Source organism: Callithrix jacchus, chromosome 10 (genome assembly GCF_049354715.1).
Source record: "Callithrix jacchus isolate 240 chromosome 10, calJac240_pri, whole genome shotgun sequence".
Lineage (NCBI taxonomy): Eukaryota > Metazoa > Chordata > Mammalia > Primates > Cebidae > Callithrix > Callithrix jacchus.
The window spans coordinates 72,163,829-72,183,783 of record NC_133511.1 but is presented as its reverse complement, the minus strand read 5'-3'; the positions used below and the strand labels follow the sequence as shown (position 1 = coordinate 72,183,783).

General features: G+C 44.9%; 2 protein-coding genes and 1 pseudogene across 5 annotated transcripts; 2 read left to right on the top strand and 1 right to left on the bottom strand.

Moving 5' to 3' along the window:
- Nucleotides 1-5,791: 5,791 nt before the first annotated feature.
- LOC118145801 (non-selective voltage-gated ion channel VDAC1-like) lies at nucleotides 5,792-6,974 on the top strand (annotated as a pseudogene).
- A 3,472-nt stretch (nucleotides 6,975-10,446) lies between these two features.
- Nucleotides 10,447-13,724, bottom strand: TIMM10B (translocase of inner mitochondrial membrane 10B). Of its 2 annotated transcripts, XM_002754951.7 has the most exons (3): nucleotides 13,649-13,724; nucleotides 13,375-13,470; nucleotides 10,447-13,179 (listed from the first exon to the last, which is right to left on the bottom strand). In XM_002754951.7, the coding sequence occupies exons 1-3, from the start codon at nucleotides 13,685-13,687 to the stop codon at nucleotides 13,003-13,005; spliced, it is 312 nt and encodes a 103-aa protein (XP_002754997.1). In that variant the 5' UTR covers nucleotides 13,688-13,724; the 3' UTR covers nucleotides 10,447-13,002. The 2 variants fall into 2 exon arrangements, with proteins under 2 accessions (XP_002754997.1, XP_035121524.1); XM_035265633.3 differs by having other exon boundaries at nucleotides 13,375-13,724.
- A 149-nt stretch (nucleotides 13,725-13,873) lies between these two features.
- Nucleotides 13,874-18,689, top strand: ARFIP2 (ARF interacting protein 2). 3 transcript variants are annotated; one of them, XM_002754947.5, is made up of 8 exons: nucleotides 13,874-13,974; nucleotides 14,793-14,893; nucleotides 15,144-15,240; nucleotides 15,955-16,073; nucleotides 16,254-16,475; nucleotides 17,008-17,165; nucleotides 17,314-17,488; nucleotides 17,950-18,689. In XM_002754947.5, the coding sequence occupies exons 2-8, from the start codon at nucleotides 14,795-14,797 to the stop codon at nucleotides 18,103-18,105; spliced, it is 1,026 nt and encodes a 341-aa protein (XP_002754993.1). In that variant the 5' UTR covers nucleotides 13,874-13,974; nucleotides 14,793-14,794; the 3' UTR covers nucleotides 18,106-18,689. The 3 variants fall into 3 exon arrangements, with proteins under 3 accessions (XP_002754993.1, XP_002754994.3, XP_078196523.1); XM_002754948.6 differs by having other exon boundaries at nucleotides 14,753-14,893; XM_078340397.1 differs by having other exon boundaries at nucleotides 14,753-14,893; nucleotides 16,254-16,634.
- The last annotated feature ends 1,266 nt before the right edge of the window (nucleotides 18,690-19,955 follow it).

The window sequence follows — 19,955 nt, the reverse complement described above, 5'->3', positions numbered from 1 at the left end:
TATGTAGTATCTCACAGTTCTGTAGATCAGATGTCCAGCATGACTTGATTGGACTCTCTGCTCAGGGTATTATAAGCCTAAAGTCAAGATGTTGACTGGGCTACTAATCTGGTGGCTCAGAGGGATCCACTTCCAAGCTATATTGTTGCTGGCAAGATTCAGTTCCTTGCAACTGTAAGACTGATGTCCCTGTTTCCTTCATGGCCATTAGCCAGGAGCCACTCTCAGGTCCTAGAGGCCACCTGTCTTTCTTGACATGTGGTTCCTCCATTTTCAAGCCAACAACAGTGCCTCAAACGCTTCTCATGCTTCAAACTTTTCTGATGTCCCCTTCTGCAACCATAAAGAAAACATTCTACTTTTGAAGGGCTCATGTGGCTCATGTGATTAGGTCAGGCCCACCCAGACAATCTCTCTTATGGTCAACTATGCCATATATTATAATCTAGTCACATAAGTAAAATTTGTCATATTCATAGTCAATGTTGGGGGTGGGGAATATGTAGGGTATACTAGGAAGATACATACTAGGGAGCAGGAAATCTCTAGTCTAGGAAGACCATCTAAAACAGTGGTCCCCAGACTGGAGTGCAATCTTTTTGGCACCTGGACCAGTGCAGTGGAAGACAATTTTTCCATGGACCATGGGCGGGGGTAATGGTTTCAGGATGAATCAGATGCATTATATTTATTGTGAACTTCGTTTTTTATTAAAATATTGTAATATGTAATAATTATGCAACTCACCATAATGGAGAATCAGTAGGAGTCCTGAGCTTGTTTTCCTCCAACTACACAATCCCATGGGGGGTAATGAAAGACAGTGACAGATCATCAGACATTAGATTTTCATAAGGAGCATGCCACCTAGCATGTGCTGTTCACAATAGGGTTCGTGCTCCTATGAGAATCTAATGCCACTGCTGATCTAACAGAGGCAGAGCTCAGATGGTAATGTGAGTGACGGAGAGTGGCTGTAAATACAGATGAAGCTTCACTTGCTCACCCACCACTCACCTCCTGCTGTGTAGCCTGGGTTTTGGGGACCCTGATCTAAAACTTCTACCTACCCATACAAATGCTATAATGAAAAGACCCAAAATATCATGGCTTAAACATGATAGTTTATTTTTTTCTCTCACATAACCATGCAAATATAAGTACTCCGGGGCTACCATGGTAGACTTTAGTTGTTCTGCCTTCTTTAAGGAAGTAGTCCTTGTCTTTAAGCTCCAAAATAATTTACTACTATGTGTACCAGGTCCCATCCCAACTAGTGAGATGGAGGGAAAAGGAAAGGGGAAGGCATACCCTTTCCTTTAAGGGCATAGCCTGGCAACTGCACACATCAATCACATGGTCACACCTAGCTGTAAGGAAAGCTACAAAATCTAATCTTTGTTTTCAGTGGTCATATGCCAACATAAAATTTAGAGGTTCTTTTCACAAAGAAGGAGACAACGGATACTGGGGACAACTAGTGGCATACACAACTAGCTGAACAGTAGAAGAGTGAACATTTCTTCTGATGCTCTCAAGGCTTACTCTCTCATTTCAATTCTCTCCTCAAATGCCACCTTATTAGTGAGTTCTTCCCTAACTGCCCAACAGAAAATAGAAACTGTCTCCCCAACATCTTTATCCTCTTTACCTGCATTACTTCTTTCCATAGCACTTATTGCCATTACATATAATTATTTATTTCCTTACTATTTCTCCTAACTAGAAATATAAGCTCCATGACAGCAGAGATTCTGACGGCTGCCTGTTCTATCCCCAGCTACTATACTAGGTACCATGAGTACGTGATCAGAAAATATTACTGGAAAAAAATACATGTATAACAATCTTCATTTGTGAGTAAGAAGATAGGCTCTGGAGTTAGACTGCCTGGACTGAAATCCTAACTTCACCACTTACTAGTCATGGGATATTTTATCTCAGTTTCACGTTTTGAAAAATGAAGATAATAGGCCAGGCGCAGTGGCTCACGTCTGTAATCCCAGCACTTTGGGAGGCTGAGGGGGGCAAATCACAAGATCAGGAGTTCGAGACCAGCCTGGCCAACATAATGAAATCCTGTCTCTACTAAAGATACCAAAAAAAAAAAAAATTAGCTAGGCATGATTGCATGCACCTGTAATCTCAGCTACTCAGGAGGCTAAGGCAGGAGAATTGCCTGAACCCAAAAGGCAGAAGTTGCAGTGAACCAAGATCGCACCACTGCACTCCAGCCTGGGCGACAAGGCGAGACTCTGTCTCAAAAAAAAAAAAAGAAAAGAAAATGAAGATAATAGAGAGTGTCTACCTTGTTGTGAGGATTAAGTGAATCAATGTAATGTACACAAAATGCTTTAGAATAGAGCCTGCTAAGTAGTAGATACTTGATAAAATTGTGAAGTGTTTGGTTGTTATTCATTTTGACATAATGGTAAATAAGATAAAAGATTCATTGAGGGCAAGAATAAAGAGCATGGACAGCTCTTCATGAAAGGGCAAGGAAGAGTACTTGAGTCACATTAGGCCTTAAAATTTAAGGCCTGAAACAAGAAAAAGGTAAGTGTGGTGGCTCATTCCTGTAATCCCAAAAACTTTGGGAGACTGAAGTGGGAGGATCACTTGAGCCCAGGAGGTTAAGGCTGCAGTGAGCCATGTTCATGCCACCACACTCCAGCCTGGGCGACAGAGCAAGACCTTGTCTCAAAAAACAAAAACCACCACCAACAACAAAAAACACAATCAAATCTCTTCAGACAAAGACAGAAAGGAATTCTGTTCAGTAAGCTCCACCGAGCCCTCAGCACTGCCTAAAGTTCTTGTTTCTTTTGCCAGTTTACTCTTCCATTCTGGCTAATGAGTATTTCAAACCTCTTGTACTCTCTCATCTTCATTTCCTTCTGCTTTATTCTCAGATGATGACTTTACCTTCTATTTGAAAAAAGGAGATGCTGTATTATCAAGCAGCCTTCTCCAGAGAAGCAGAACTAATAAGATAAAGGTATTTACATAAAGAGATATATTTTAAGAAATTGGCTAACGGAATAGTGGGGGCTGGTAAGTCCACAATACTTAGGAAAAGCTGGCATGATGGAAACTCACGCAGAAGTTAATGATGCAGTCTTAGTTTTTCTTCTCAAATTTTTAAAATTTTACCTAAAATGCAATAAAAAATTTTAAATTTTTATTTTTTTAGAGACAAAACCTCACTCTGTTGCCCAGGCTGGAGTGCAGATCATAGCTCACTACAACCTTGAACTCCTGAACTCGAACAATCCTTCCATCTTGGCCTCCCAAAGCACTGGATTACAGATGTGAACCCCTGTACCTAGCGTGATGCTGCAGTCTTGAGGCAGAATTTCTTCTTCTTTAAGAAACCTCAGTTTTACTCTGAGGCTTTCAACTGATCCACATTATCAAGAGTAATCTCCTTTATTTAAAGTCAACTAAGCATAGACGTTAGCCATACCTATAAAATGCCTTCACAGTAACACCCAAATTAGTGTTTGACTACGTAACTGAGTACTATAGTCTAGCCAAGTTGATACACAAAACTAACCATCACATGCTATTTAAAAGGAACTCTCTCAATCTCCCAATGCCAAATTTTAAAAGCACGTAGCTCTGCTCTTATCCACTCCTCCTTCCTTCCTGTTACCAATTAGAGATGCTCTTTCTCTCTCTAAAGCCAAGTTCTATACATTTGCTCTTGGGCTATTCCTTCTTGCTTCCTTTCACTCAACAAATATTTATTGAGTATCAACTGTATCAGGCACTATTTTTAGTGTTTGGTTATATCAGTGTACAAAACAGTAACAATGACAAAAATTCCTGATTTATGGAGCTTACATTCAAGTGGGGGAGAGAGATAATAAAGAATAAAATGAGTAAACTACATAGCATGTGAGAAGTGATACATGCTACGGATAAAAACAAAGCAAAGGAATGTCTAAGGGGAGCATGGGTTACCATTTTAAATAGGATAATCAGAGTAAGCCTTAATAAAAAGGTGACATCTGAGCAAGGACTTGAAGGAAAGGAGGACAGACCTTCCCCGTCTTTTCTCTGGTTTATTTTATTTATTATTTTGAGACAGGGTCTTGCTCTGTCACCCAGGCTAGATGGCAGTGATGTGATCATGGCTCACTGCAGCCTCAATCTTCTGAGCTCAAGCGATCTTCATACCTCAGCCTCCCAAGTAGCTGGGACTACAGGCATGTGCCACCACATACAGCATATTTTGGTTTTTCCATGTATCTTTTTTTTTTTTTTTTTTAAGATATGGGTTCTCGCTATGTTGCCCAGGCTGGTCTTGAACTCCTGGGCTCAGGCAATCCTCCTACCTTGGCCTCTCAAAGTGCTGGGGTTATAGGTGTGAGTAACCATGCCAGGCCTGTCTGGTTAATTTTAATTCATCCTTTGGGTCTCACCTTCAAAAACACTTCCAGTGAAGCTCTCCTTCATCCTTCAAACAAGGAAAGTTTTCACTACTGTATGTTTCCATTACAAGATCCATTTCTTCTTTATAACATTCATCACAGTTGTGATTACTTGTCCTATATTAACCTTCACATAACTACATTAAGTTCCAAGAGAACATGGATGGAATGTTCTCATTCAGCTCTGTATCTGCAGGGCTTACACTAAAAATTGGTAAAAGCAGTCACTAAAATATCTGTGGAATATGTGAATATATAGATGAATGTGGGGCATAGCCAGAAAAGGAAAAGCAGAGTCTTTATTACAAGTAACTAAGCTAATTTGTAACTATTCAAAAGGAGTCTAGACTCAAGACAAAAAGCTGTTAGGAAGCACTCTGTTGAGCCTCTGCACCTGCACTGGAGCTGAAGGGATTCCTTTTTTAAAAATTAAATTAAAAAAAAGGTTAAGTGTAACAACAACAACAAAAGCTGTTATAGGAGACTGCTGCTGCCATCTGTAGAAGAGCTGATAAAAGTTTAAAGGGCCAGGCTCTGTGGCTCATGCCTGTTATCTCAGCATTTTGGGAGGCTGAGGCAGGTGGATAACCAGAGGTCAGGAGTTTGAGACCAGCCTGACCAACATGGTGAAACCCCATCTCTATGAAAAATACAAAAATTAGCCAGGCATGGTGGTGGGCACCTGTAATGCCAGCTACTCAGGTGGCTGAGGCAGAAGAATTGCTTGAACCTGGGAGGTGAAGGTTGCAGTGAGCTGAAATAGTGCCATTGTACTCCAGCCTGGGCAACGGAGTGAGACTCCATCTCAAAAAAAATAAAATAGCTGATGAAAGTTTGATTAAGGTAGTAACAATAAAGATGGAGAGAAGGAAAAGGGTTCAAGAGATATTTAAGCAGAACTATAGGACTTAGAAATTAGGTGGAAACTAGAATGGCAGTGATTTGCTCCAATAGGGCCTTTCGGATGTTGACCGATCTGTGACTATTAAGGGTAGAAGATACCACCTAGTGAGATTGTGAGTGAAAAACGTCTTTAAATCATTGGCAAAAGGTCAAAGTTTAGATGTGCAGGTTCACTTCTGTCTCTTCTGATAATAGGCCTTTCTCTTAGTTATGTAAATAATAAATTGAGCTGGGAGAGTCAAAGATGCTCATTCAACAAGTATTTGTTGAGAACACATTATATGCCAAGTACTGTGATAAGGATACAATGGTGAGCAATACAGACCTGGACTCTGACTTCATGAGGTGTATAAAAGCACTACACACCGGCTGCTTGCTCCGCTCCATGCCTCATCAATGAATCCCCCATCACAGCTGCCGCCAACCCTACCACCACTGGCTCTGAGCAGAAGATGGCTGTGCCACCCAAGTATGCCAATCTTGGCAAACCTGCCAGGAATGTCTTCACCAAGGGCTATGCATATGGCTTAATAAAACTTGATCTGAAAACAAACTGAGAATGCATTTGTAAGCTTAGGCTCAGCCAACATGGAAACCACCAAAGTGACAGGCAGTCTGGAGACCAAGTACAGATAAACTCAGTATGGCCTGATGTTTATGAAGTGAAACATACAACACACTAGGACTGAGATTACTGTGGAAGATTAGCTTGCAAGTGGTCTGAAGCTGACCCTTCATTCATCCTTGTCACCTAATACTGGGGGGAAAATGCTAAAATCAAGTCCAGGTACAAGCAGGAGCACATCAACCTAGGCTGTACCTGGATTTTGACATTGCTGGGCCTTCAATCTGGGGCACCCAGGTGCTGGGTTACAGGGTTGGCTGGCTACCAGGTAAATTTTGAGACTGCAAAATCCTGAATGACCTAGAGCAACTTTGCAATTGGCTACAAGTCTGATGAATTCCAGTTTCACAATAATGTGAACAATGGGACAGTTTGGTGGCTCCATTTAACAGAAGGTGAATAAGAAGGTGAAGACCACTGTCAATTTCACCTGGACAGCAGGAAACAGTAACACTGATATGGTTTGGCTGTGTCCCCACCAAAATCTAATTTTGAATTATAGCTCCCATAATTCCCATGTGTTGGGGAGGGACCTGGTGGCAGATAATTGAATCACAAAGGCAGTTTCCCTTGTACTGTTCTCGTGGTAGTGAATGTCTCATGAGATCTGATGGTTTTATAAGGGAAAACTCCTTTCACTTGGCTCTCATTTTCTCTCTTGCCTGCCACCATGTAAGATGTGCCTTTTGCCTTCCACCATAATGATGAGGCCTCTCCAGCCATGTGGAACTGTGAATCCATTAAACCTTTTCCTTTATAAATGACCTAGTCTCAGATATATCTTTATCAGCAGTGTGAAAACAGACTAATACAAACACTCACTTTGGAATATTCAAATATCTGATCAACCCGGACACCTGCTTCTTGGCTAAGTGAACAACTCTAACCCAATAGGTTTAGAATAAACTGAGACCCTAAAGCCAGGTATCAAAATGACACTGTCAACTGTCCTGGATGGCACGAATGACAATGCCAGTGGCCACATGCTAGGTTTGGAACTGCAGTTTTGAGCATAAATACCGTACAATACTTTTACATTATTTTGCAGCAGAGCTACCTTCCGAATTTGTCTCTTTTACTGTATGTCCGGGATGCAAGCATTGCTAAATGTTAGATTTATAGGCTAAAGATGTTAGATTTACAGGCTAAAGATAATTCAGCTTTAAAGTGTTACCCTTTCAGAGGTATAAAAGAAACCCAGTTCCAAAAATGGTCCTTTCAGTTATACACTTGGAAGGGGAATTTGGTGGCCCTTCTAGAGATGCCAGGTTCCTTTTTTATCTAGAAATGACTACAAGTGGAAGCTGATATGTAGGCATTTTGTAAATCATATTGAGTGAATGAAATTGTGACTTCCTAAGAATCAAACCTTGGTTTCCTAGCCCTAATTAATGAGAGGCTTGTTGCTTGATGTGTGTGCAAACTCACTTGAAAGGGACTCTTTTAGACAGATCTTCATGACCTGTTTCCAACCCAGTTAATCAATACCTCTTTTAAACCAAAGGTCTTCAGGGTGTGGTGACTGTTTCTTTTGCGCCATTTTGGGGTGGAGGGGGTGGATGTGATGAAGCCAGTAATTCAGGATTTAATTCCTTCTCATGCTGTGATTTTGTGCCCCTCCACCAGAGTATGAAATGGCTTCCAGGAGCTCCAGATATAAGCTTGGAGGAAACACATGGTGACAATACTCAGAATCTAAATTGGACTTCTGCTGTATTCTCACCACTGAATTTATTTTTTAGCAGTTTAATGGGTATATTTTAGAGTCTTCTATTTTGTGTGAAATTAGATTCTCCCTTTCAAATGCTGTAATTAACATAATTCAAAGTAAAACTTGAAAAACATACTGAAGAGTGTGATACACCAAAAGCATAAGGGATTATGGGAGCTGGAGTCTCGGGAAGAGTTCTTTGAGGAAATAATAACTAGGATCTCAAGCATGAAAGGTAGATAAAGGGGGAAAGCATTGTAAGCCAGGAAACAGCACATACAAAGGCCTTGAGATGAACTAGTACATGACAAGTTAGAGAAAGTGAAAGAAGGCCAGTGTGGCTAGAGCACAGACAGAGGGAAACAGTGAATTATGACTTGAATCGATTCAGCAAACAGTCCTGGCAGGCCAATGTTTGATAGTTACTGATAAGGCTGGGAATAGGCAGAGGCTGGATCATGCAGGGCATTGCAGGTCATATTTAGAATCTGTTTTTATCGTAAGAATAGGAAGCTATTGCAATGGTTAAGCATTAGTTTGTATTTTATGGCTTAGGAGTGAAGAATAGATTGAAGGGGTACAAAAGTGGGTATAGGAAGCAGCAGCAACTGCAATAATCGTGGTGGGAGATCATGGTAAAGGTGGAGAAAGGTAGTGAGAACCAAGAGATATTTAGAAATGTAAACTGATAAGATTTGGCAATTGAGTGACAGGAGAAAAAGGGAAATGCCTTCGAGCTTCTGCAACTGGATGATGAGTACCAGGCACAGGATAGTTTATTAGGAAACATATTGAGTTTGGGATGTTTTTGAGATACCTAAGTGGAGACGTCAAATAGCTTGGAGGAGATCTGGAAGTCATCAGGAAATAAGTTCAGAGTGGGAATGAAACTGTCCTAGAACAATTAGACTGAGAAGAACAGGACCTAAAGAAAATCTTAGATTTAAAGGCTAGGAGGAGGATGAGCCTGCAAAGGAGGCTAAGAAGCTATGGTCAAAGAGGTAGTAGTAAAACTGTAAAAGTAGAACCAGGCACCAATGGAAGAGTATCAACAATAAGAAGCTAGAAAATTTTACCAAATGCTACTGAGAAGTGAGTAGTGAGGACTGGGAAATAACTACTGGATTCAAGATAGGAAGGTCATCACCAAGGTGACCTTAGAACCATTTCAATAGAATGAGGGTTGCAGAAGTCAAAATGAACTGGTTTGAAGAATGGAAATGGAAAATGACCTGTAGGATGAAGAGGCCCAAACTATCCAACTGTTTTGAGAAGTTTAACTGTAAAGCAGAAAAGATGGAAGGGTAACTGGAAAAGAAATGAGGTACAAAGTGGTTTATGGTTTATTAACAGGGGAGTCTTTAGCATGTTTAAACACTGATAAGAATTCAGTAAAGTGTAAGTCAAAGATCCTCAGAGAAAAGGACTAGGATTCTGAGCACAGGAATAGGCACTGGCCTTAGACAAGAGGTATACTTGCCTTGTTTAGATGAAAGAGAATGATGCATATATGTGGGTAAATAAATTGTGGGATGTTGAGGGAATTACCGATAGCTGCAACTTTCGTCTATGAAGAAAGAGTTACTTGCATAAAGTAAAGATAATGGTGGTGGGGTGGGGGGTAATAACAGATTTAAGAATATGGTTTGAAATGGTAATTGCTGGGATAAGTAAAAATGACTAGAAAAATCTAGTAGGACTATGGGGCTGAGACATTTGAAGCTGATAACCATGGATTTATAGTGGTGTAAATTTGCTCCACAGTAGTTTCCTTGGGTGGCATTTAGCTGTCCAAATGCAGGCACAGACAAGTTTCACTTTATTTAAGGGTTCAAAACAAGAGATGAAAGGCAAGGAAATTCAGCCCATTGTATGCAAATCACTAGTTTAAGCTATCTAGGAATGTAAAGAAGGAAGGAGCTAATGGAAAGAAGCATTGGCTGCAGTGAAATCAGAGACTGCAGAGGGAATAGTTCAATAAACCAAGTGGAAGGAATATGGTCAATAATAAGATGCAAGTATTTTGAAGATCGAGCAGTTTGAGGTCATGACAAATGGCCAAAATATGACAAAGGGAGTGAATGGCTAAGACATAGTGAAAACTATCAGAGATTGGGCCAAAGAACTGAGACAAAACACCAAATAAATTGTCTATGAAAATATTAAAATATCAAGGAGTGGACAGGAAGACCAAGAGCTAGCTATTTATAGTAAAGCAGCAGGAGAGTTGTAGTAAATGAGAGTGGTAGATAAGTAATGAGAGGGTTGTATGCATGACTAGCCTCAAAAGACTGAGAAGTTCTCAAGCCACAATGGCAGGAACACTAAAGTATCTCCAATGTTTATGTTTGTGATAACGGGATAAATAACATGATAAAGCTTTGTCAACATTTATTCTTTAATGTTGTGCTTGGAATATCACCTTGCTCTCATTATGCCAATGGCTATCACTTTATGGCAAGACCTGAGGAATACCAGATTATACGCAAGTCAGAATGGTAGGAATAAGGTTTTTCTCCTACACGTGAACTTATTTATAAACAGGGAAGAACCAGGACAAAAGATTTTGAAATTTTAAGGGATTAACTGATGGGTAAGGTTGAGGGACATTTGTTTTTTCATGCCTAGAGGCAGGTTAAGTACAAATGAGCTCGCAGATAGAAGCTCTCAAAGTCCAAAGAGCAAAGGCTTTAGAGTCAAACAGATCTATGTTCCTAGCTCTTCTTAAGCAGTTACTATCATATGACATGGAAAGACGAGAAGCACAAATATTCACAATGGAAGTTTATTGCAAGGATACACAAAAATGTTGATGTGGAAGAGTCCTCCCACTGGCAGCACAGTATCACAGGTTCCATCCTCCTGTCTTCTGGAAGTTAAGAAGTTCACAACCTGTTTTACTTGCATTTATATTTCCCAAGGACAGAAATTTCATTAAATAGAAAGCAACTCCGTGGGTAAGGTCCTGGTCAGCAACTTTTACCATCCAAACAAACTTTTCTGTTCAAGAGATGGCAGCTAAAGGGGGCAAAAACATGATTGGAACTATTTTTTCTCAATAAGAAACTGTGTATAGAGGGAATAGTTCAGAACAAACTTTTCTGTTCAAGAGATGGCAGCTAAAGGGGGCAAAAACATGATTCGAACTATTTTTTCTCAATAAGAAACTGTATATAGACTGGATATGGTGGCTCAAGCCTATAATTCCAGGACTTTGGAGGCCAAGGTAGGTAGATCACAAGGTCAGGAGATCCAGAGCAGCCCGGCCAATGTGGTGAAACCCGTCTCTAGTAAAAATACAAAAAAATTATCCAGGCATGGTAGCACATGCCTGTAATCCCAGGCTACTTGGAAGGCTGAGGCAGGAGAACTGCTTGAACCCGGGAGGCAGAGGTTGCAGTAAACCAAGATAGCATCACTGTACTCCAGCCTGGGCAACAGAGCAAGACTCCATATCAAAAACAAAAACAAGAACTGTCTATAAAAGGGTCTTCTGGCACATTCTGGATTGTTGCTTGCTCATCTGTTAAGTGAGGCTAATACCTCTTATAGTTGTGTTATAAAGATTAAGATAAAGCATGACATCTACCAAAATCAGAACCTATACAAAGTGGGTGTTCAATAAATACTATCTTAAGAGGCAGCCTGGTGTGCAAAATGAACATGGACTTTAAAGTCAGATCTGCACTTTAATAATGGGCTTGCTACTTGAGAATTTCAATTTTCTGCTCTGTAGATAGGATAGAACATCTGCTTTGTGGGTAGTTGTAAGAAATTTTAAAATTTATTACTGTGGAACCAATGTCTAAGAGCTTCCATTCTTTTAAAAAAAGAAACAGGGTCACTTGATGAGGGTGGGGTATGCAATTAAGGACAGCAGTGAAGGTATAAAATAACTGCCATGGTAATTAAAGAAGGAAATGGACCAGAAACCCATAAAGGTAAAGGACTGCGTGTAGATGTGAGGACTTGGCTGAGGGTGGAGGCCTTGAATATTTAGTGGCATTCATTACACAACTGTTTTACTCTAGTAGTTTGGAGGAACAGAAAAGACAGAATAAGCAGAATGATACAAAAAGATGGCCAATGATGGCAAGAAAATGGGGTGATGGAATGGTATGCTATTAAGGCTGCTGAATACAGAAGTAAATTACACAAAGGTGGGAGGCGGGGGAGGCAATAACGAGAAAAGAATGGAGAGGCTGGAATTAGAAATCACAGAACATACACCATGGGACCAATATGGGGCAGATGATAGAAAGCTGGAATTAGGAAATTCTAGACAAGCAGTGAAACATTAAGGTAGCATGAAGGAATAATGCTAAATAAAACTAAATAAAAATATTTAGTTTTATCCTTTTTATCACAACGACTGCTATCTACTTGTCCCTTTAGCCCTTCAGTTTCTCCCTCGGATTTGGCTGTATTGCAGAATATGTGCCAACTTTCTCCCTTCCTGATTGCCCCTGAAGACAAGCACAGACTTCTTTGTTCAAAGGTTTTACTGCTCATCTTGAGAATACTGTAAATACTAAGGAAGTAACAAGCTGGGGAAATGGCTGAAGTTCCCAGACTTCTTACAGGTTTCATCTCTCTTCTGTGGCCACTAACTTCTCCAGAAGGCAGTACCCAAGAGCCCTGTGGTTTTTTTTTTTTTTGACAGGTTGTACTTAGATAGCTTCTTCTTTCCTAGATCCAGCAGAATTCTAGACATGTAAGACATAGTTCACAAAACAGTTATGAACCAACAAATACTTGGCTCATGATTATGAGCCATTGAAGTCAGTCAGACTTAAGGACAACTAGACAGAGCTCCCATTTCCTGTCATCTGGGCAGGAACCAATTTCCTGTTGTATAAATTGGCCTTCTGGTACATTCTGGATTTTTACTTCCTCATCTGTTAAATAAGGCTAATACCTCTTACTCATAGTTTTGTTGTAAAGATGAACTAAGGTATAGCATGACATAGTACCCATCTTAAAACTGTACACATAGAGCCTGCTTTAACCAGATGCCTACAAATGCTCAGGTTTTCCTTCTACATATAGAAGAAAATTCCTCAGCTGCCAGGGCTGAAGCCAGCGGATATGCACTAAATGACAGAACAAAGGATTGTGCCAATTAAGTCGGCAAAGCTTCCTTGCCCAGAATATAAATCAAACAGAATAAAAAGCGGGTTTATTGGCTCGAGGAAAAGGAGCAAGGACACCCAGCTTTCAGGCAACCTCGAATTCTCTCTGTATAGGATTCACCAACCCCAAGGTCCACTGGGGTCCTTCAATCAGAGAAGTCCGTCCAGGGCCTTCCCTCGTGGGGTTGGGGATGGCTAGCTGCCTGATGGAGAGACCCCAGGCTGTTCAGCAGCAACGCCTGGCACAGCCGAGGCAGCCTCGTAGTCTGCGATGCGGCGCTGTACCAGGGCAGGCATGAGCTGCACGTAAGCGGCCATGAGGCGGTGGTTGGAATGGATCAGCTTCCCAGCACAGCTGTGCAGACAGGCCTCCTAGAAGGAAGACAGGGTTTAAGAGGAGGGTAAAGGTGTCTTTCCTGTCAGGCCCGCCCCCTTCCTTCCCCATGCCCAGCCTAGGGGTGAGGGCCGTGGAAAAGGCCAGGGCCAGAGATAGGGGAAGTGGGGAGAGGAGGGAAGCAGTCTACTGCTAAACTATCTGTAGCGTAACTTCCCTACACAGTGCCCCACCTCCTCAGCGTCCAGAGCTCGGTGGTGCAAGCTGGGCACACAGCGCTGGAAGCAGAGTTCTGTCATCCGATTGTAGACCAACAGGAAGTCACGCAGCTGGGAGAAAAGGGAGACCACACTTCTACTCAAGGTCTCGCCGCCCATAGTTTCCCAGGCCCGCGCACCATAGCCCGATGTTTCCAGCCCTCAAATCCCTGGCTCCATGGGGTTCCCGCGATGTGCGCAGGAATGCGAGCTGAACTTCTGGCCCCGCAACGACTTAGTTCTCACTCACGTTTCTAAGTTGCTGTTGTTGCTGAGGCTGCTGCTCCATCACGCCACCGGCGCATGCCCTACGCCACTTCCGTTTCAGCTTCTCGGTGCCGCCCCGGAAGGAACCTCTCGCCGCTCTGGAGAACTAGCTCGAGCATCGCCCTGCCCGCGGCTGCGACGTCACCTCCGCCCTTATAATCTGCGACGTGGCCGGCTTCTTCTGCCCGGAGAGGACGTCACTTCCGCCGAGTCCCTGACCTGCTGCTAGGATCGCGACTGGAACTGGAGCCCGAGGTCCCCGCGCGGCCCGGGCCTGGCGCCCTGAGGGGAAGAGCGGCCCGGCCCGAGGTGAGAGGGACATGCTTGGGCGACGGGAAGTTGAACGCACAAACCTGTCCAGAGGGCAAGATGCCTCGAGCCCTGGGGAAGGATGAGGACACACCTGATGTCCAGGTGTATGGGGGTGGGGGCGGGGACTCACACACCTGAGAGACATAACTGACTGTGGAAGGGATCACCGCTATCCTGGGAGAGAGGCTTTTACCAGAGACTGGGAACATACATCAACTGATCTAACTAAGGCCTGGTGGGGAGGGCCCGAGGAAGAGGAGGTGCATGAGACAGAGGAGGGGGAGACCCCCTGAAGGAAGGGGGAAGAAACACTAAAGGAGTGTGAAAGGCCAAGCAATGGAGAACAAACCTGAATTGGGCGGGGGGGTGAAGACCGGAGCCCTGGAAAGGCTCAGCATAAGCACGCCTGCATGGAGATAAGTTCTAAGAGAGCGGGCTTTCCCTCTTCACTGTTGTGTTTTAATTGTTAGAAATAGTGCTTGACACATAGGAGGCACCCACTAAATGTCTGCTGAATGACTGAATGAGTATATGAATAATCACCAGAGTCCTGGTGAGACTGGGGACTTGTGAGGAGACACAGTGCTTTGGTGTGCCTATGTACACATGTGCATTTTGGAGGGGAGAAATACATACACCTGAAGAAAGGAATGGTGGCCAAACGCTGGGACACTCAAACCCTGCGACAGCCTTTGAAACCTCAGAAATGACAGGGGGGGCCTCCTTCTTCTAGAGTGCTGGCCGGTGTCCAGAACTTCTGTGTTGGGCTTTGCAGGGTGCTGGGGTGGAGAGTTTTACTCCAATACCTTCCCTAGCCATGACGGACGGGATCCTAGGGAAGGCAGCCACAATGGAGATCCCTATCCACGGGAACGGCGAAGCCAGGCAGCTTCCTGAAGATGATGGGCTGGAGCAGGTGCTTCTGTTTGATTTTTCTAATTGTTTCAATTTAGGAATCCAATTTCTAAGCCCTGGGTTCTCACCCCCGATTCCAGTAGCCTTCCCCTGACTTATCTGACTCCATTCTTTTTACATATCATTCTGATTCTGTGCAGAGTTCCCTTGTATACTGACTTTATGATGCTTGAATCCAAACTTGTTCCCACCTCCAAAATGCTTCTGCTCCACCTATGTTCCTGAAGCAATCCCTCTTCTCTGGCCTATAGGACCTCCAGCAGGTGATGGTGTCAGGACCCAACCTCAATGAAACCAGCATTGTGTCTGGTGGCTATGGGGGCTCTGGTGATGGACTCATCCCCACAGGTATGAATGTTCAGAAACAGGAAGCTTGGGTGGAGGAGGGGACAGGAATGGTTTGGGGAAGCATAGGATATGTCAAGGAAAGCTTAAATTATGTCTAGATATCTTGGGAACTTCTGCTTGTATGAACCCCATGGACTCTCCTCAGCCCAAGAGCAACTCCCAGCATTGTCCATCCACTTCCCTTTTGCTATTTGGCCCCTGAAATGGCTCATTTGTCCTTTCTCTGCCACCACCTGAGCAAAGTTAAGACCTACTTCACAGGAATGCCCTACTCTACAGCTTGAGGCTGAGTTGGAACTTTGTGAGGCTTCTCAGAATTTTATTTTAGATTCTAAAGTTTAGAGGAACAAACAGTCCTGAATCTCACACTAAGATTCCACATGGGAATGCAACCAGGTTTCTTGTTAGCATGATCCACCATCCTTTACTCCTGCTACCCCCAAAGTCGGTGTATTTTCTTCTGTTTCCTCTGCCCCTGTACACCAGCAACTCCCTGCAAACCCCTCCTCCAACCCCTAAGGAAGTCATATATATACCAGGATTTGGTTCTCACCGTGCAAGATTCGAGTTCCTCCTAGTAAGCAGTAGAATCCAGTTGTCTTTAGCATTTCCTTCAGGGAAGTCAATTTCATGTGCTGGGAGAGAAGTATGGGTGGGGCCACAGAGGTGTCATATGTCTAAGAGAGGCTGGTGTCAGAGAACTTGATCCTTTAGGGTCTGGCCGCCATCCATCTCACAGCACCACTCCTGCTGGCCCTGGAGATGAGGTGGCTCGGGGCATCGCTGGAGAGAAGTTTGACATTGTCAAGAAATGGGGCATCAACACCTATAAGGTAGAATTTAAGCACCTCTCCCTTCCCCAAAACTCCTTATGGGTACCTTTTTTCCCTTTTTCTCATGATCATAAATACCTCATCTGTGGCTGAGAGTAGGAGCCTGGGGGTGCTGGGATAGATATTGTTGTGTGGGGAGGCTATTAGGGTCTCTGACCTATTCCCCCATTTCCCAATCAGTGCACAAAGCAACTATTATCAGAACGATTTGGTCGAGGCTCACGGACTGTGGACCTGGAGCTAGAGCTACAGATTGAGTTGCTGCGTGAGACGAAGCGCAAGTATGAGAGTGTCCTGCAGCTGGGCCGGGCACTAACAGCCCACCTCTACAGCCTGCTGCAGACCCAGCATGCACTGGGTGATGCCTTTGCTGACCTCAGCCAGAAGTCCCCAGAGCTTCAGGTGCCTCAGCCAGACCAAAGAGGGTGGGGGAACTGGGCACGGGCCCTCTCAGGCAGTCATTCCTCATCCTCCCTCCCTCCTGCAGCCCACAGGGAGAACCCCTTCAGGGTGGGCCCAGCCCTACCCCCAGCAGCACTCACCTGTGGAGGCAGCCTAAGGGTTTGTACAGAGATCCAGAAGTTGGAGGGGGTGGGGGAGGGGGCACACTAGGTGCCTCACAAATAACCCCTCTCTGCATTGGGGAGAATGCCTTCAGTGCTCACCTAATCAGAGCCCCTCCCCTGCCTGGCACACTAGCTCTCAGACTGTTCCAGTCTTGTGAACTTATCCAAGAATGCCCACCACCCACATTCCTACCCCAGGTATCCCCAGGGTGACCCCACTAACTTTCTGGCTAACAGAGCCTTGCTGGAGGCAGTCCTTGGTTGTTCCAGTTTTGCTGGCTATTTCCTCCCTGGGGAGGAGGGGAATGAAGGACTCTACAGCTCCAGTCTAGTAGAGAGTGTTATTCAAGGCCTGTTCCTTTCCTCAGGAGGAATTTGGCTACAATGCAGAGACACAGAAACTGCTATGCAAGAATGGGGAAACGCTGCTAGGAGCCGTGAACTTCTTTGTCTCTAGCATCAACACATTGGTCACCAAGACCATGGAAGACACGCTCATGACTGTGAAACAGTATGAGGCTGCCAGGTGTGGGCACTGGCAGGGCTTGGGGTTTGGGGAGTTGGCTGGCATGGAAGGAAATTTGGGCATTAGGGGCATAAGAATTCAGGAAGGAAAGGAGAGTATGTGTTGAAGACAAAGGGGTGGAGACCAGCCTGTATCACCCCCTCCCCAGGCTGGAATATGATGCCTACCGAACAGACTTAGAGGAGCTGAGCCTAGGCCCCCGGGATGCAGGGACACGTGGTCGACTCGAGAGTGCCCAGGCCACTTTCCAGGCCCATCGGGACAAGTATGAGAAGCTGCGGGGAGATGTGGCCATCAAGCTCAAGTTCCTGGAAGAAAACAAGGTGCCAACCCCACCCTCCTTGACCCTAGCCCACCTTTCCATCTGTGACACTAACCTTCCCCTCAGACCCTCCCCATATTGAATGGGGAAGTGCAGCCTAGCTAGGGAGTAGAATGTTACCCCCTCAGCTCCCTCTCAACCCCTGGGCCTTTCCACATCACCCTCCCTCCAGTTCCTGGCCCTTTCCTATTGGAGGATTTGGCTCCTGGTCCCAGGAACATTACTGGGAAAAATCACCCCCTTAGCTGGGGTACCAAAACCCTAGGCCCAACAGATCAAGTGAGGTTTCTTCCATCAGACTGACCCTTCTTCTTTGACTCCCTGGGGTAGAGTTCAGCCCTTACCCCAAAAGCACCATCAGAGCAGAGTCCTTGTGCCCCTGGTCTGTGCCTGGGCTCAGGCTCATAGACCCTCAAGAAGGGCGCCTGAGTCCAGCCTTAGCTGACCCTGCTGGACCCCCAGATCAAGGTGATGCACAAGCAGCTGCTGCTCTTCCACAATGCCGTGTCCGCCTACTTTGCTGGGAACCAGAAACAGCTGGAGCAGACCCTGCAGCAGTTCAACATCAAGCTGCGGCCTCCAGGAGCTGAGAAACCCTCCTGGCTAGAGGAGCAGTGAGCTGCTCCCAGCCCAACTTGGCTATCAAGAAGGACATTGGGAAGGGCAGCCCTAGGGTGTGTGGGAGATTGGACATGGGACTTCCCTTGTCACTTGCCCTCTAGCTTGGGCTCCTTTTTCTGGCTGGGGCCTGACACCAGTTTTGCCCACATTGCTATGGTGGGAAGAGGGCCTGCAGGCCCAGAAGCTGCTGCCCTTTCTGGCCACAGGGCTTCATTCCCAGATCTCTTCCTTCCACTCCACAGCCAATGGCTATGACAAAACCACTCCCTGGCCAATGGCATCACTCCTCAGGCTGGGGTGTGCCTCCTGACCAATGACAGAGCCTCAAAATGCCCTGTCAGCCAATGGCAGCTCTTCTTGGGCTCCCCTGGGCCAATGATGTTGCATCCAATACCCTTTGTCTCTCCTCTATGCCCATTGCAGAGAAGGGGACTGGGACCAAAGGGGTGGGGATAATGGGGAGCCCCATTGCTGGCCTTGCATCTGAATAGGCCTACCCTCACCCACCCACCCAGTTTAATTGTGCTTAGAGCCCAAGAAGATTGGGATCTAGCACTAGGAATAAACCTTTCATAAAAGCAGGCCCAGCGAGGTCAATTTGTGGGGGGGCTTTAGGAGGGTGGCCTGGGTGGAGACATGCCCAGTCTAATCATACACCAGAACCCTCTCAAGTTAAAAGAGCTGGGGCCAGGTAGCTGAAGTCCTAGATTTCAGAGATGGTCTGAAGGTGCAGTCTTCTCTCCCAGCCCCAGTTGGAACCAAAGCTTTATTTGTCCTTTAGCTGGCACCAAGATAGCTATGGATCTTAAGAGCATCAACTCCAGAGGGGGTTGGATTTGCTGACCTTCATCATGCATTCATTCATACAGCAAATATTTACTGAGTGCTTTTATTTGCCAGGCACTTCGTTAGACCCTGGGGAAACATCAGTGAATAAAACAGTCGCTGCGCACAGTGCTTAGGGCCTAGTGGGGGAAAAAAAGTAACCAGGCAACTACAATACAGTGATAAGTACTAGGATACAGAAGTACAGGGCGCAATGGAAGCAGGCATCTGGCATAGACTGGGGTGGAAATGGGGATGTCAGTTTGAAAGCTGAGACCTGAAGGGTGAGTAGATGACAACCAGGCAGGGTAAAGGGAAGAGCATCCCGTCCCAAGCAGAGAGGCCAACATATAATGAAAACTCTGAGTAGGAACTAGGAGGAATTGTTTGGAATGAAAAATGAAGAGGGAGTGGCTAGATCAAGACTGCAGGTGGTTAAGGACTTTAGCCTTCTGGAGGAGCTGTGAAACGTTTTAAGCAGAAATTTGACTGCATGGGAGAAGTATAGGGTTGAGAAAAGTAGTCCTCTGAAGCGTCAGATAGTGTCCTATCGACTCCAGTCCCCTCATCTTGGGTAGTAGCCCTAGCCCAAAACTCCAAGCATCATCTCCATCTGGGGTTCCTTCACAAGCACTGGAGTACCCTGTGCTATGTGCTGAACTCAGGTGGATAAGAGGTTGAGGCAGTTCCTGCTCCTGCTGCGCCCAGGTGTTGAGCCTAAATCTGAACCTTGTGTGAGAGATCACAAGAAAGCTTCCTAACAGCACTTTGGTTTAGTCAGGGCTCAGATGTCATCACCTGTATGCCCTTTAGCCAAGGAAAACTCCAGAATTTTTCAGGATTCTCCCCCTCTGGAAGGCTGGAGCAAGGGGACAGCCCATTCAGCAGATTCCCATAGCACTGGGTACCTCACAGGCCTGTCTTTGCCGTTTGTCATGGTTACTGCAGCTCCCAGGCAGTTTTCTGGGCTTTGGTCAGCCTGCAGTCATCTGACTAGAGCTTGACTTTTGGGACAAGGAAGG

Bases quoted from the DNA above. Each gene is read 5' to 3' on its own strand.
- TIMM10B (XM_035265633.3), bottom strand. From the start codon at position 13,518: ATGGGCGGCGAGACCTTGAGTAGAAGTGTGGTCTCCCTTTTCTCCCAG. The intron at 13,180-13,374 runs GTGGGGCACTGT...TCTTCCTTCTAG, and splicing joins GAGCTCTGGACGCTGAGGAG to GAGGCCTGTCTGCACAGCTG.
- ARFIP2 (XM_078340397.1), top strand. From the start codon at position 14,795: ATGACGGACGGGATCCTAGGGAAGGCAGCCACAATGGAGATCCCTATC. The intron at 14,894-15,143 runs GTGCTTCTGTTT...TCTGGCCTATAG, and splicing joins AAGATGATGGGCTGGAGCAG to GACCTCCAGCAGGTGATGGT. The intron at 17,166-17,313 runs GTGTGGGCACTG...CCCCCTCCCCAG, and splicing joins AAACAGTATGAGGCTGCCAG to GCTGGAATATGATGCCTACC.